Raw genomic sequence first — 13,903 nt, forward strand, 5'->3', positions numbered from 1 at the left:
TGAAAGATGCACGTTATTAATTACATACACATTTACGTATTAAGCAGTGATCACAAGAACTGGGTTGATTACACACAAATTAGTCAATAGTCGTATGATACTTAATTAAGCGTCACATTGTTAAGTTAATACGGGTTCAATAATTATCGGACTTCTTCGGTAGTTCTCGCTGGTGTAGCGTACTTTTAGATACATAGCTTGGGGTTTCTGGTACGTAAAAATCATAAAAAAACATGGACTGATGGTAAGTTGTAAAATCCGGGTCTTTTATTTAAGGTATTTAACGTTTGTAATTTCTACTTGTTTGTGAACCTCCGGGACGTGACACATGTGTGGTGTTTGTAGGACACATATGCCCGCTATAAATAAAACAACTTTCACTTTACATGTTCTTTTAAAAACAAAGTTTATTTTTTACTTTCTACAAAAGAAATCAAAAATCATATCAGAAACATAAGTATATTTATTGTTAAAAAGTCTGACAATTAGACGTGTTTATGAAGAGTGTAGGACAAAAGCCCCCCCCCGGACATTAGCCCCCCCCCCCCGGACATTAGCCCCTAGGACAAAAGCCCCTCCAGACGAAAGCCCCCCCCCCCCCCCCCCCACGGACATTAGCCCCCCCGGACAGAAGCCCCTTCTTTATAAATTTAGCTGGTATACTTTATATAAATCTGTACTTTTGAAAAACAGAAACTATATATATATATTGTTGTTTTTATCTCTGAAATTTGGAGAATAATTGTGTGGAAAATGAAGGGCCTTGGTTCAATGTCAGTGTAGCATTATATGTCTGTGGTTAAACATCATAATTTATTTTTTTCAAACTTTATATTATTAAGTAAGCTGAAAATTTCAGGAAACTCTCCATGATGAACATATTGTTACTGCATGATTACACAATTTTTGACTTCCTAATTAATATACTGCAAATATTGATAATCAAAGAAATGCCTACAAAACGATAAACATTTGATCCCTATTTGCAGTGTCTCAAATTATAATATAATAAGTACCTATAGTAACCAAACATGTTGCTCTGCGTTGTAATAAGAAAAGTTTAATTTTAGGAATGATTAAATTCAAAGAAACAATGAAGCCATTAATGATATATTTCTTTCCAGGAGAACACTACATCAATGAAAAACCTACCAAACACCTGTGTAACAGCTTATTGTTTATGTAACAGTTCAAGTAGTTGTTGTTGGAACCGGTTGTTTACATTGCCGAAGCCACTGATGACATATGTTATGTATATGCAGCAATTAGAAATCATAAAAAAATTAATATATTTTTTTTTATGAAGGAGCTTTTGCCGAAGCCACTGATGACATATGTATATGTAGCAATTAAAAATCATTAAAAAAATAAATATAATTTTTTTTATGAAGGGGCTTTTGTCCACTTTTTGATTAGTGTGAAGGGGCTTTTGTCCGGAGGGGCTTTTGTCCTAGGGGCTAATGTCCGGGGGGGCTAATGTCCGGGGGGGCTTTTGTCCGTACCTCGTTTATGAAACGTCCCGGATTGTATGTAATCAAGGGAGATAACTCTTACACGACAATTTTTTTGACCTGGTAGACGAAATTCGGCAGTCCGGAAAACTCGTAATCCGGACGGTTTGGACTGGGAACGAAGGTGTTCGGATTATCGAGGGTCCACTGTACATCACAAGTTTGAATACAAACGTTTGTTTCACGGTATCGGAGACATATGACATATCTGACGGTATTATAAAGATGAACGTGTTTTTGATAATATCAATATAATTGTGCATGTACATTTTTGTATGTGTATATGTATTTAGTGAAAATATTCTATTGTTCTGTGTAGAGGGGGGGGGGGGGGGGGGGGGGGGGGGGGGGGGATCATATGTATAAATATGTGTAGGTTATTTTCGAATCCCATGAGATCCAAATTGTACATAATATGTATATATCTAACCCGTACTCCACTTTGTGTTTGTATTTCTGTTATATATACCAATACAGCTGACCCGCTAAATCTGGACGCCGATAGTCCGTAAAACTCACAATCCCGACGGAAATGTCGGGGAACGAATTTCCGTAACGTTATATTTGTACTCACAAGTCCGGAAGTTCTGATTCCGAACCGGAGCTCCATATCGGAAACGAAATGTTAGTTAAGTAAAATTCCAGCAGTAATCCGGACGTTTTTCTCATCACATAGATAAAAAGTCTGAGTTGGTCACCCGTGTCGACAGGTGAACAGGTAGTAGATCGCGGTCGCTTGACACACAGAGTAGTCATAGCAACCGCTGCGAGATCTTAGCCCCCGGCATTAACCCGTACAATTTAGTTTTTGTAGCGGTACCTTGGTTTTCTATACAGCGATCGAATCAATTAAAGGATTATAGACCGGTCTTGTTTTGTTTAAAATGTTTATTCAATTCAATCCTTACGACTTATAAGCATGCTGAAAATGACAGAATACAATTCTTTATCTTCACTATTTTTAAAATGCAATTTAACGAAAGATAGACAGCATCAATATACAATGTAATGACGATACAGATGTTATGACATTTCTGAGCGGTAATATCGAATGAATGAGTGGTGTGTGGAGTATACAATAGTGTAGTCATATTGCAAACATAGAAACTGATAAGAGTGAAAACAAAAACAGCTAATTCAGGCGATATCTAGAACGTGCTGTAAAACACAATTTCAAATTCTCTGATATCAATATATGTTATTCCGAAGTTAGCACGTACGAATCCATAAAGCTATATAGGATTATCACTGATCATATATAAGGAAAGAATATCTTTAATAACACGAAACGTTTTATCAAATTTCAAATTCTTTATTGACTTTAGGCCATACGGCCCATAAGTACATATTATAAACATATTATTATTATCAGGTGTTTCACAAATTGAATTAAAAACATCGGCTTGGAACGACGACGCTTTGCTGATAATACTACTGATAAACCGTAAGGTTTAAAGTAATAAATGAATTGAATTGAATTGAAAGATTTTATTATATAACACAGTTGTTTTCTTTATGTCAAACGTAAGACATGATAGTTCAACACATCTTTTTTTTTTTTTTTTTTACAAATCTTCTATTTCATGTTTGATTCATAATGACTATACTGGTCACACTATACACAACAAAATATGCACAGAGAAGTCGGTTTCAACATGTTACATGAAATGCATACATATTATACCCTCGGCGTATTTATAAATGTATGGATAATAAAAAACAGTTCAATATTCAGTAAGAAACATCTATAGAATATCGGAGACACTATATAGGATTTATAGTTTAGTTGTTTTTCTATATCTCATCAGAGACTTGTATATCACAAGTCTCTAATCTCATCGATGTGATACATACAGTTTCAAATTTTCTTATAAGTAAGCTTGTATATATTAGAGCTCGGATAGTGTAACCCATTGCTAATTACAATATTCCTCTATATTTAACCAGGGACGTATATAGTGGATATATAGGTCTCTGATGCAGGCATCTGTTCCAAAGAAGATGTACTTAGAGGTTCGGCAAATAACAAAAATGTTGATACCCGACAATAAACGTAAAAGATAACGTTTGTACCTTCGAAGTCTTATATTGTAGGACTAATATACTTGTCATGTTAAATACAGAACCAGCTTATAGTTCATCCCAAAAAGGGGGCGGGGATTTACCTGTGCTCTCGCCTAAGGTAGGAAGCCAACCAGCAGGTTCAATTTAGAAATGCCCCAGGCCTTGTAATCAACAACTGTCCAGGTGTCCTTGTGAAGTGGATGACAAGAGGTTTTCGATACAATATTCTTTCTTTTATTAATACAATACAATACAAAATATTTTATTAACGTGTCACGTGTCAATATTACAGATATATAAAATACAGTAGAAGTCATAAAAACTTTACAAGTTGCATTAAAATTATATTCACATCCAGACTTATGAGACACAATATAGTAAAAAGTTCTGTTAAATATAGGTAAAACAGGATCTTCTGCGATACATCAGATAGAGTGAAGAAGCTAAAATAGGCTGAAGATCATCACTTGTCATAAGATAATGAAATTGTTCATATGGGTTTAATTCTAAAAAGTTTGGACAATAATTGCTTGCTTCACTAAATAAAATTCGCCTAATATCTGAATAAAACTCACAGTCAATTAAAAAATGGCGCTCGTCTTCTACTAATCCTGACTGACATAAAATACATTTCCTCTCATGTAATGCTAAGGGAGGACGAGAATACCGGCCTGTCTCTATTTTCAATTTCAAATTACCACAACGGAACTTGGCTAACGTTTGCCTATGCTTAAAATTTACAACAGTATATATATATGATTCTGGGGTAAAAACAGATTTAAACGTACGGTAAGTACGCAACTTAATCGTTTATTGATACAAAATTTGCCTCAATTGAATAACAATAAATATGTAATAGTCGTATTGTGAATGTAATACTTTTATTTTTTCAGGTGTCTTATGATATTGATGTACATGCAGCACATTTAATGAAAATTTAACTGGAACAATCTGCAAAAAAAGTGAATGTATCGTATGTGATATCAGAAATATAGATATACATCATGTGATATACATAATGTATGTATCTTATCGTGTATGTATCGCATATTTATAGCTTGAACACTTAATTCGAGTTGGTACCGACACCGTATAGGTGATTATGGTAGGACCGCTTCACGGCTGAGCGCTCCCAAGTCGAGGCTAGCCGCGGGACTCGATGGTCACGGATGGCTGCTGTCCAGGTAAAGTAGTCTACGGCTGGCAGTGCTGGTATTGCCGCGTGACAGAACCGCCCGAGGCGAATCTCGCAATATTCGTCATGACGTTTAATATTAGGCGATTTTCACGAAAACTGGATTGCTCCGTCAATACTAGATTCGAGGAGCAGAATTAGCGTCAGTGGAGAAAAAATAGATCCTGTCGGACATTTCTAGACTGTCGGGGAAACTTTTAGATAGTCATGAAATAAATAGTGTAAAGTTCATGATTTCTAGATAGCTCGATAGAATTAGACGGTGGTCATGTTAAATTGGATATGATTCACAGAACTAGCTTTGACCGTCGAAAATTAGCCATGAAAATTCATAATTAGATACGATGCTGAAAAAATGGACTGGGTTGGGTTAAATTAGATCTTTTTTGGTAAAATTGGTGAAAATTTCAGAATTAGTAGAAAATATAAAAAAACTAGTACATTCGTGTCTCCCAGTGTATTGATGATAAAAATATCACTTACAAGCAGTGAACCACATCCATGTACAGAGTTATCCCCCATGCAGGCAGTGTACCATGTCCGTGTACAAAGTTATTTCTCTTAAGGGTATTGTACCATGTCTATGTATAGAGTTATCTCCCTTAAGCGTAGTGTACCATGTCTATGTACAGAGTTATCTCTCTTACAGGTAGTGTACCATGTCTGTGTACAGAGTTATCTCCCTTACAGACAGTGTACCATGTCTGTGTACAGAGTTATCTCCCTTACAGACAGTGTACCATGTCTGTGTAAAGAGTTATCTCCCTTACATGTACAATGTAGTGTACTATGTCTCTGTAAAGAGTTATCTCCCTTACAGGTAGTGTACCATGTCTGTGTACAGAGTTATCTCCCTTACAGACAGTGTACCATGTATGTGTACAGAGTTATCTTCCTTGACTTACATGTATAATGGAGTGTACCATGTCTTTGTACAGAGTTATCCCCCATACAGGTAGTGTGCCACGTATGTGTACACAGTTATCTCCCTTACAGTTTGTGTAACCAAGTCTATGTACAGAGTTATCTTCCTTGACTTACATGTATAATGGAGTGTACCATGTCTATGTACAGAGTTACCTCCCTTACAGGTACAATGTAGTGAATCTTGTCTGAGTAAAGAGTTATCCCCCTTACAGGTAGTGTGCCACGGCGGACATCGAGTGCCAGTAGTAGCCGGGAGAACAGTAAAGACAAGGACAAAGATAAGGACAAAGATAAGGACACTGAGATTAACAAGGATGAGTCGGAGATTATCTTCCCTCCTATGCATCTGATGAAGTGAGTACTCTAATCATCTGTCATGTTCATATTCCTCTTATTGTCATAGAGATTTGATGTAAAACGTAGTATTGTTTACCAAAATATCCGCTTAGTTGTGCTCAGTTAAACCAGAAAGATCAATAAAATTCAGTAACAGGTTGTTAAACTATATACAATTGTATTGCAGTAATGTTATTTATCCGATGAAGATTATCTTTACTCTAAATTGTTGCAAAATGTTTAAACTGCAAAATTTTAGTGGGAGTTATATACTATTTTATTCACCATTGCATTAAATGGTTTAGATAATTTGCTGAAGTTTGGAACAAAATAAATACATTTTAAACAGCAGAGATAGTTGTGAATTTCTAACAGCAGCAAATAGACTTGAAAATATAAAATGTGAAGAACTAACCGTCCTGTAACAATTTCTCTTCAGAATCAGCAAATCAGATGAATCCTTGACAATCAGCAGCTTCTTTTGTCATGGTGAGAACCTGTTTGTGCAGTTAGAGACGTCCGCTCCTCCTCCTCGACGCAAAAGTCGCAAGAAACGAGGAATCAGGTAGCATTTTACCCCATCATCTGATGTAATTTTAATGTATATAAGGTGGCCTGGCCTATCTTAGCTCAGTTGGTTAGAGTGTCGGCCACGTAACCTCAGCTGAGGGGGTCGCGATACCTCAGTCAGTTACGGCCATGTAACCTCAGCTGAGGGGGTCGCGATACCTCAGTCAGTTAGAGTGTCGGCCACATAAACTCAGGTGAGGGGGCTGTGATACCTCAGTCGGTGAGAGTGTCAGCCACATAAACTCAGGTGAGGGGGCTGTGATACCTCAGTTGGTGAGATTATTGGCCACATAAACTCAGGTGAGGTGTCAGGATGGCTCAGTTGGTCAGATCGTCAGATGAGGGGGTCGTGATACCTCAGTCGGTTAGAGCGTCGACCACGTAACCTCAGGTGAGGGGGTAGCGATACCTCAGTCGGTTAGAGCGTCGACCACGTAACCTCAGGTGAGGGGGTCGCGATACCTCAGTTGGTTAGAGTGTCGACCACGTAACCTCAGGTGAGCGAGGTCCTGACACCTCAGTCGGTTAGAGTGTCGACCACGTAACCTCAGGTGAGAAAGGTCCTGACACCTCAGTCGGTTAGAGCGTCGACAATGTAACCTCAGATGAGGGGGTCGTGATACCCCAGTCGGTTAGAGTGTCGACCATGTAACCTCAGGTGAGCGAGGTCGTGATACCTCAGTCGGTTAGAGCGTCGACCATGTAACCTCAGCTGAGGGGGTCGTGATACCTCAGTCGGTTAGTGCGTCGACCACGTAACCTCAGGTGAGCGAGGTCGTGATACCTCAGTCGGTTAGAGCGTCGACCACGTAACCTCAGGTGAGCGAGGTCGTGATACCTCAGTCGGTTAGAGCGTCGACCACGTAACCTCAGGTGAGCGAGGTCGTGATACCTCAGTCGGTTAGAGCGTCGACCACGTAACCTCAGGTGAGCGAGGTCGTAATACCTCAGTCGGTTAGAGCGTCGACCACGTAACCTCAGGTGAGCGAGGTCGTGATACCTCAGTCGGTTAGAGCGTCGACCATGTAAACTCAGGTGAGTGAGGTCGTGATACCTCAGTCGGTTAGAGCATGGATCACATAACCTCAGGAAGCTGAGAAATGGGTCAGTCTGTGCTGTTGTTGTGGTGTACTTTGGCAAGACACTTTACCCGAATTACTCTGAATGCATTTGACAGGACTGCAGTATGTCATTCAGTGAGGTAGTTACCATCAGACATATCACACCATGTACTGCTGTTATTAACAAAGGTGTATATAAGATCCAAATTAGACCGCTATGTAGCTATTTCTCTCAAGATAACTATTTCAGTGTTTCTCAAAAAGTATTTTGCTATTTCTTTTACACCTCAAGGATAAAAACACTAACTTATGTATTTGAAAAGTTCGAAAGGGCCTGTATAAGGACTAAGTTAAAATGTCTGACAAGTTATCATGTCTGGTATTGTTTGTTACAAAAAAATTGTATAATTATATTATAATATATAATCTAACAATTAATGAAATTTAATTAGTGATGTCAGTCAATATCATTTTCACTATTTACAGGAAGAGATCTAGTGGAAATACTCTCACTGTGCCAAAAGATAAGGCCCTACTCTTCTCCGCGTCTAGTCGGGAGGGTGGGGACGAATACTCGTCAGAGGCCTCCGAGATGGACACACAAGGAACGGTTAGTAAATAGTGGTTTTAACTGACTGTGTCTATTCAAAGATATTTCCAACAGAGTGACATTTCAGACACAGATCTTATGAGTCCTGGATTAATTGCTTCTCCAATTTTAATGTGTTTTGAAGCGTGGATACATTTTGGATTTGCTCTATTTTTGTTAATGTGGGACACAAGTAATCTCTGGTTCTTTCTACGTGATAATCTTTTCCATTCTTAGTTTCGAAGAATTATATGGAAATTGATTGAAATGCTTAATCCTTTAAAATATTATAAATTTAGGGGAACAATTTATTGGATATGGCATGACATCTGTATAGGAGAGATCACAGTTTATGTAAAGCAGAAATTTAACACAAACTGGCAAATATCCACCATTTCATTGAGATTTATTCCACATTTTATATAAAATCTAAATACACACTCTGGTAATACAAACAGGAGTAACTCTGTTTATCATAGGTCCCTCGTTGGATAAAGGAAGAGCTTGCAAGCAGTGAACGGGAGATAAATGATGGAAATGAGGCTGATGACACAAGCGACCAATCAGATGATGAATTGTCACGGAGAATGGTTGACAGCTCAATGTCCAGTATACAGATCAACAAGGAACTCACACCAGGTAAACAATGTACACTTAAGGAAGAAGGCTCTAGTGCTGGTTTGTACCTCCAGCAAAAAAAGAGTTCCATTCATTTTTTTTCTGGCATTTTTTATAACTTTGCTCATTCAGAAAGCACAAAACAGAAAGAATTTGTGACATTAGAAGAAAAATTTTAAGCTCAGGTTCAGAATAAGTTCAGGTGTCTGATGAAGAAGTATGTGTAATAAGCATCTTCATGAAATATGATTTAAAATTACAGCAAAGAATCTAGAGACAATGAGTCCTCGAGTAAAACAGAAAAAGCCAAACACAGAGGATCTAGAAAAAACAATGGTGAGTTGAATATAAATTGCCAAACTCATAATGAAATAATTGAAAAAAAAAAATTGTTCATAGGAATATTTGCTATCAAAACCAGTCGTCGAGTAATAAAAGTTTACTACCTACTTACTCAGGGAAGCTGGGATTATGTGCCAGGCTGGGGTAACATAATGCCAATTCTAAATCCGATTAAGCGAACATATTTGAGACATTGATAAACATAGAGACACACCAGTTGCAAAACACTTCAACCTACCAAACCATGAATGTTAATGTCACCGGTGTCAAATCATCAAGGTTGTAAAATATTATTAATCCAACCTGTATTCTCCCTCTTCCACTAAAATTAGAAGAGACAGTCAAAACCACTGTATACACCAGCTACATACACTGGACCCTGCCGGGATCAATGTGTTTGGGTAATACTGAGGTACTCAGGACACACTGGACCCGGCCGGGATCAATGTGTTTGGGTAGTACTGAGATACACCAACTACATACACTGGACCCGGCCGGGATCAATGTGTTTAGGTAATACTGAGATACTCAGGACACACTGGACCCGGCCGGGATCAATGTGTTTGGGTAATACTGAGGTACTCAGCACACACTGGACCCGGCCGGGATCAATGTGTTTGGGTAATACTGAGATACACCAACTACACACACTGGACCCGGCCGGGATCAATGTGTTTGGGTAATACTGAGATACTCAGCACACACTGGACCCGGCCGGGATCAATGTGTTTGGGTAATACTGAGATACTCAACACACACACTGGACCCAGCCGGGATCAATGTGTTTGGGTAATACTGAGATACACCAACTACATACACTGGACCCGGCCGGGATCAATGTGTTTGGGTAATACTGAGATACACCAACTACACACACTGGACCCGGCCGGGATCAATGTGTTTGGGTAATACTGAGATACACCAACTACATACACTGGACCCGGCCGGGATCAATGTGTTTGAGTAATACTGAGATACTCGGCACACACTGGACCCGGCCGGGATCAATGTGTTTGGGTAATACTGAGGTACTCAGCACACACTGGACCCGGCCGGGATCAATGTGTTTGGGTAATACTGAGATACACCAACTACATACACTGGACCCTGCCGGGATCAATGTGTTTGGGTAATACTGAGATACACCAACTACATACACTGGACCCGGCCGGGATCAATGTGTTTGGGTAATACTGAGATACTCAGCACACACTGGACCCGGCCGGGATCAATGTGTTTGGGTAATACTGAGATACTCAGCACACACTGGACCCGGCCGGGATCAATGTGTTTGGGTAATACTGAGATACACGAACTACATACACTGGACCCTGTCGGGATCAATGTGTATGGGTAATACTGGATACTCAGCACACACTGGACCCTGTCGGGATCAATGTGTTTGGGTAATACTGAGATACACGAACTACACACTGGACCCGGCCGGGATCAATGTGTTTGGGTAATACTGAGATACACCAACTACACACTGGACCCGGCCGGGATCAATGTGTTTGGGTAATACTGAGATACTCGGCACACACTGGACCCGGCCGGGATCAATGTGTTTGGGTAAATACTGAGATACACCAGCTACATACACTGGACCCTGCCGGGATCAATGTGTTTGGGTAATACTGAGATACACCAACTACATACACTGGACCCGGCCGGGATCAATGTGTTCGGGTAATACTGAGATACTCAGCACACACTGGACCCGGCCGGGATCAATGTGTTTGGGTAATACTGAGATACTGAGATACACCAACTACATACACTGGACCCGGCCGGGATCAATGTGTTCGGGTAATACTGAGATACTCAGCACACACTGGACCCGGCCGGGATCAATGTGTTTGGGTAATACTGAGATACTGAGATACACCAACTACATACACTGGACCCGGCCGGGATCAATGTGTTCGGGTAATACTGAGATACTCAGCACACACTGGACCCGGCCGGGATCAGTGTTTTTTTGTTTACCTTATATTGTAGTAACATGTACATCAGTGTATAATTATGCTGAGACAGGATAGATAAAACTTAGTACTGTACCATTAGTAAGTTCACCAGGTAGCGTTTTGAGTTTACAGGCAGAGGTTCAAGGGCGAAGTAGAGACCGGTCAATGTCTGCGAACAGTACGGAGAGTGAAGTGGACTTCCCTTCCGGAAGTGTCCACTCGGACAGCTCCAAGGAAAACATACATGTTCCTGGTCATCGGTAATAAAGAATTTTTGTCAATTCATTGGTGTAGGATTAAAACAGTTAGAATGTATTCATTATAAAAATCAAACTATTAATCTCTGTTGAGTCAGATTCATTGTACGTTGCATGGGAACTCATGATTTTTGAAAACTTTGAAACAAACACTTACATTTTACACATGGTGGTTTGTCTGATTAATATTACAAACTGTAGTCATCAAAAAGTCACACAAAAAGTCTACTGGTTGTGATGTACAAAAATCTTAATGCATACATACTTCGACCTCGAGAAAATATTTCATTAATTTTCAAATTTCAGACGTAAACTCAGCGATTCCAGTAACTTTATAAAGAGGAATATCCAAGTTACGAGTCGTAAATCATCAGCTCCTGTAGGGAATCGAAATCGCCTTCCCCCGGGGCCTCAGAAACCCTCGAGTCGACGTGAGAGGTCTGCCTCGCAATCAGGGGTAAGGAATGTTGCAGGACCTCTTTTTTGCACTTTAAATACTTATAATAAAAAAGTATTTGTAATTGGTTTTGATATTATTTATTTAGTTTAAAATTTATACATGTATGTACTTTAAACTTAACAGTCAGGACACGATGATGAAAGAACAGTTGGCAGCTCGAGGATTTGTGTCTGATGTTACTGTTCGTCGCCGCCAGGAGGCACTGCAGGTGAACTAGCTGTTAAATTCAAACTCTAATTACCTTTACAAATTTCAATTTGGTCCAAATATGTATAATGTTGCATAACTGAAAATTTCTACTTTTCAGATAAAAATAAAATCAAAAATATATCATATGATTACTATTTATTTCATTATAAAGGTAACTTAAATATCATATTTTGTACTGTTATATTTCCTCGATAACAATCTATTATCTATCTAAATCTGTGAATCTAATTGGCTGACTTTTAATTACTGATCCTTTATACAAAACATTTTAATAATTTGCCCTTTTTATACACCTGCCAAATTTGACGAGAGTAATGAAAAGTCGCCTGCGTAAGCTTTTGTTTGTCCAGCAATTTCCTCCTACATATGTAAACATACCTGTCTGAACACTGTATACATTATAAACATGATCTCCAGTGGTATTTCCCTAAACAGAATTTTGATATAGCAATTTTTGCAAGAGTTATTCCCCTTCGTTTATTTCTGTAATGACTTGTCCAGAGGTCTTCTCTCTTCTTCAACTAATTTCTTTGAAACCTGGTAGATTGTATAACCCAGACACCCCAAGGAAGAATTAGATGCGATTATTTTTTGCAAAAATTATTAAAATTTTGGTATTTATTTATTGTCAGGAGATCTCCTTTTAGATATGTTTTTGACCGATATCTTTAAAACTTGGAAGGCTTTATAGTCATATGTTGTCATGTATGACTGATATTGATTCTGATTTGATTATTCTCCATTTGCAGTTTTTAAAAATCAGATAGTGTTTAAAGAGCCTTTTGATTACTTGTTTTCCTCAAACTGTTAGAAAATTTAACAATAGCTTTGAAAGGTGATTTATAGCATTGTCAGTAAACCAATCATAAGATGATGCAAATCTAGCTTATACAGTAAATGGCATTGGACAGGCATAGATTCTTCTGCCCCATAGTGCTGTTGTAAACCTTATTATATTATATATTAATAAAATGTGTTTTGCCAGAACGAGCTTGAAATAACTCGTGAAGAAAAACAAAGAGCCGAAGAAAAGATTCGAAATCTTGAGATGGAATACAGACACAAAGAGGAGCTGTTACGTCAGGAGGCGGAGCTTCAAGTCATGGTAATCAATCAGATTGTTAGACTCACCATTGCCGGCCAATCAAATTGTTAGACTCACCAATGGTAACCAATGAGATTGTTTGACTCACCAATGGTAACCAATCAAATTGTTAGACTTGTCCATGGTATCCAATCAGATTATTAGACTCATCCAAGGTAACCAATCAGATTGTTAGGTGACCCAATAGTAACCAACCAAAGTGTTAGATTCATTCATAGTAAGCAATCAAATTGATTGACTCACCAAGGTTAGCTAATCGAATTGTTACACTTAACAATGGTTAAACCAGGCAGATTTTCTGACACATCCAATGTAACCAATCAAATTATTTGACACATCCAAGGTAACCAATCAAATTGTTTGACACATCCAAGGTAACAAATCAAATTGTTTGACACATCCAAGGTAACAAATCAAATTGTTTGACACACTGATGGCAACCAAACAAGATTTTAATGGAACACTCAATTCATGGTTGGCAATGTCAGTAAGAGGTCAATTCATTTCTAAATAAAGCATCATTGTAGACAAGTTAACTTTTAATTCTTGTTGGTATTAGCTTCTCCTTGCTGGACTCTTTTGCAGAGGAGAGAAAAAAACCTTGAGGAGCAAATTGAAATGTTGAAAACCGAACTTCAAAATCAGAATTCACAGTTGAAGGACAATCAGAGAATGGTGCTATCATTAAAGG

The 13,903-nt window shown here is 38.6% G+C and overlaps 1 protein-coding gene across 1 annotated transcript in view; it reads left to right on the forward strand.

Annotated features, from left to right (window-relative positions):
- The window catches only part of LOC117315272, a 57,656-nt gene that overhangs the window by 41,502 nt on the left and 2,251 nt on the right, over positions 1 to 13,903 (forward strand). Inside the window, exons 24-33 of the mRNA XM_033869420.1 lie at positions 5,910 to 6,051; positions 6,473 to 6,598; positions 8,151 to 8,274; positions 8,733 to 8,892; positions 9,134 to 9,207; positions 11,313 to 11,440; positions 11,744 to 11,894; positions 12,025 to 12,105; positions 13,093 to 13,212; positions 13,798 to 13,902. Coding sequence (XP_033725311.1) covers positions 5,910 to 6,051; positions 6,473 to 6,598; positions 8,151 to 8,274; positions 8,733 to 8,892; positions 9,134 to 9,207; positions 11,313 to 11,440; positions 11,744 to 11,894; positions 12,025 to 12,105; positions 13,093 to 13,212; positions 13,798 to 13,902 — 1,211 coding nt within the window. The remainder of the gene's footprint in view (positions 1 to 5,909; positions 6,052 to 6,472; positions 6,599 to 8,150; positions 8,275 to 8,732; positions 8,893 to 9,133; positions 9,208 to 11,312; positions 11,441 to 11,743; positions 11,895 to 12,024; positions 12,106 to 13,092; positions 13,213 to 13,797; position 13,903) is intronic.

Source organism: Pecten maximus, chromosome 17 (genome assembly GCF_902652985.1).
Source record: "Pecten maximus chromosome 17, xPecMax1.1, whole genome shotgun sequence".
NCBI lineage: Eukaryota > Metazoa > Mollusca > Bivalvia > Pectinida > Pectinidae > Pecten > Pecten maximus.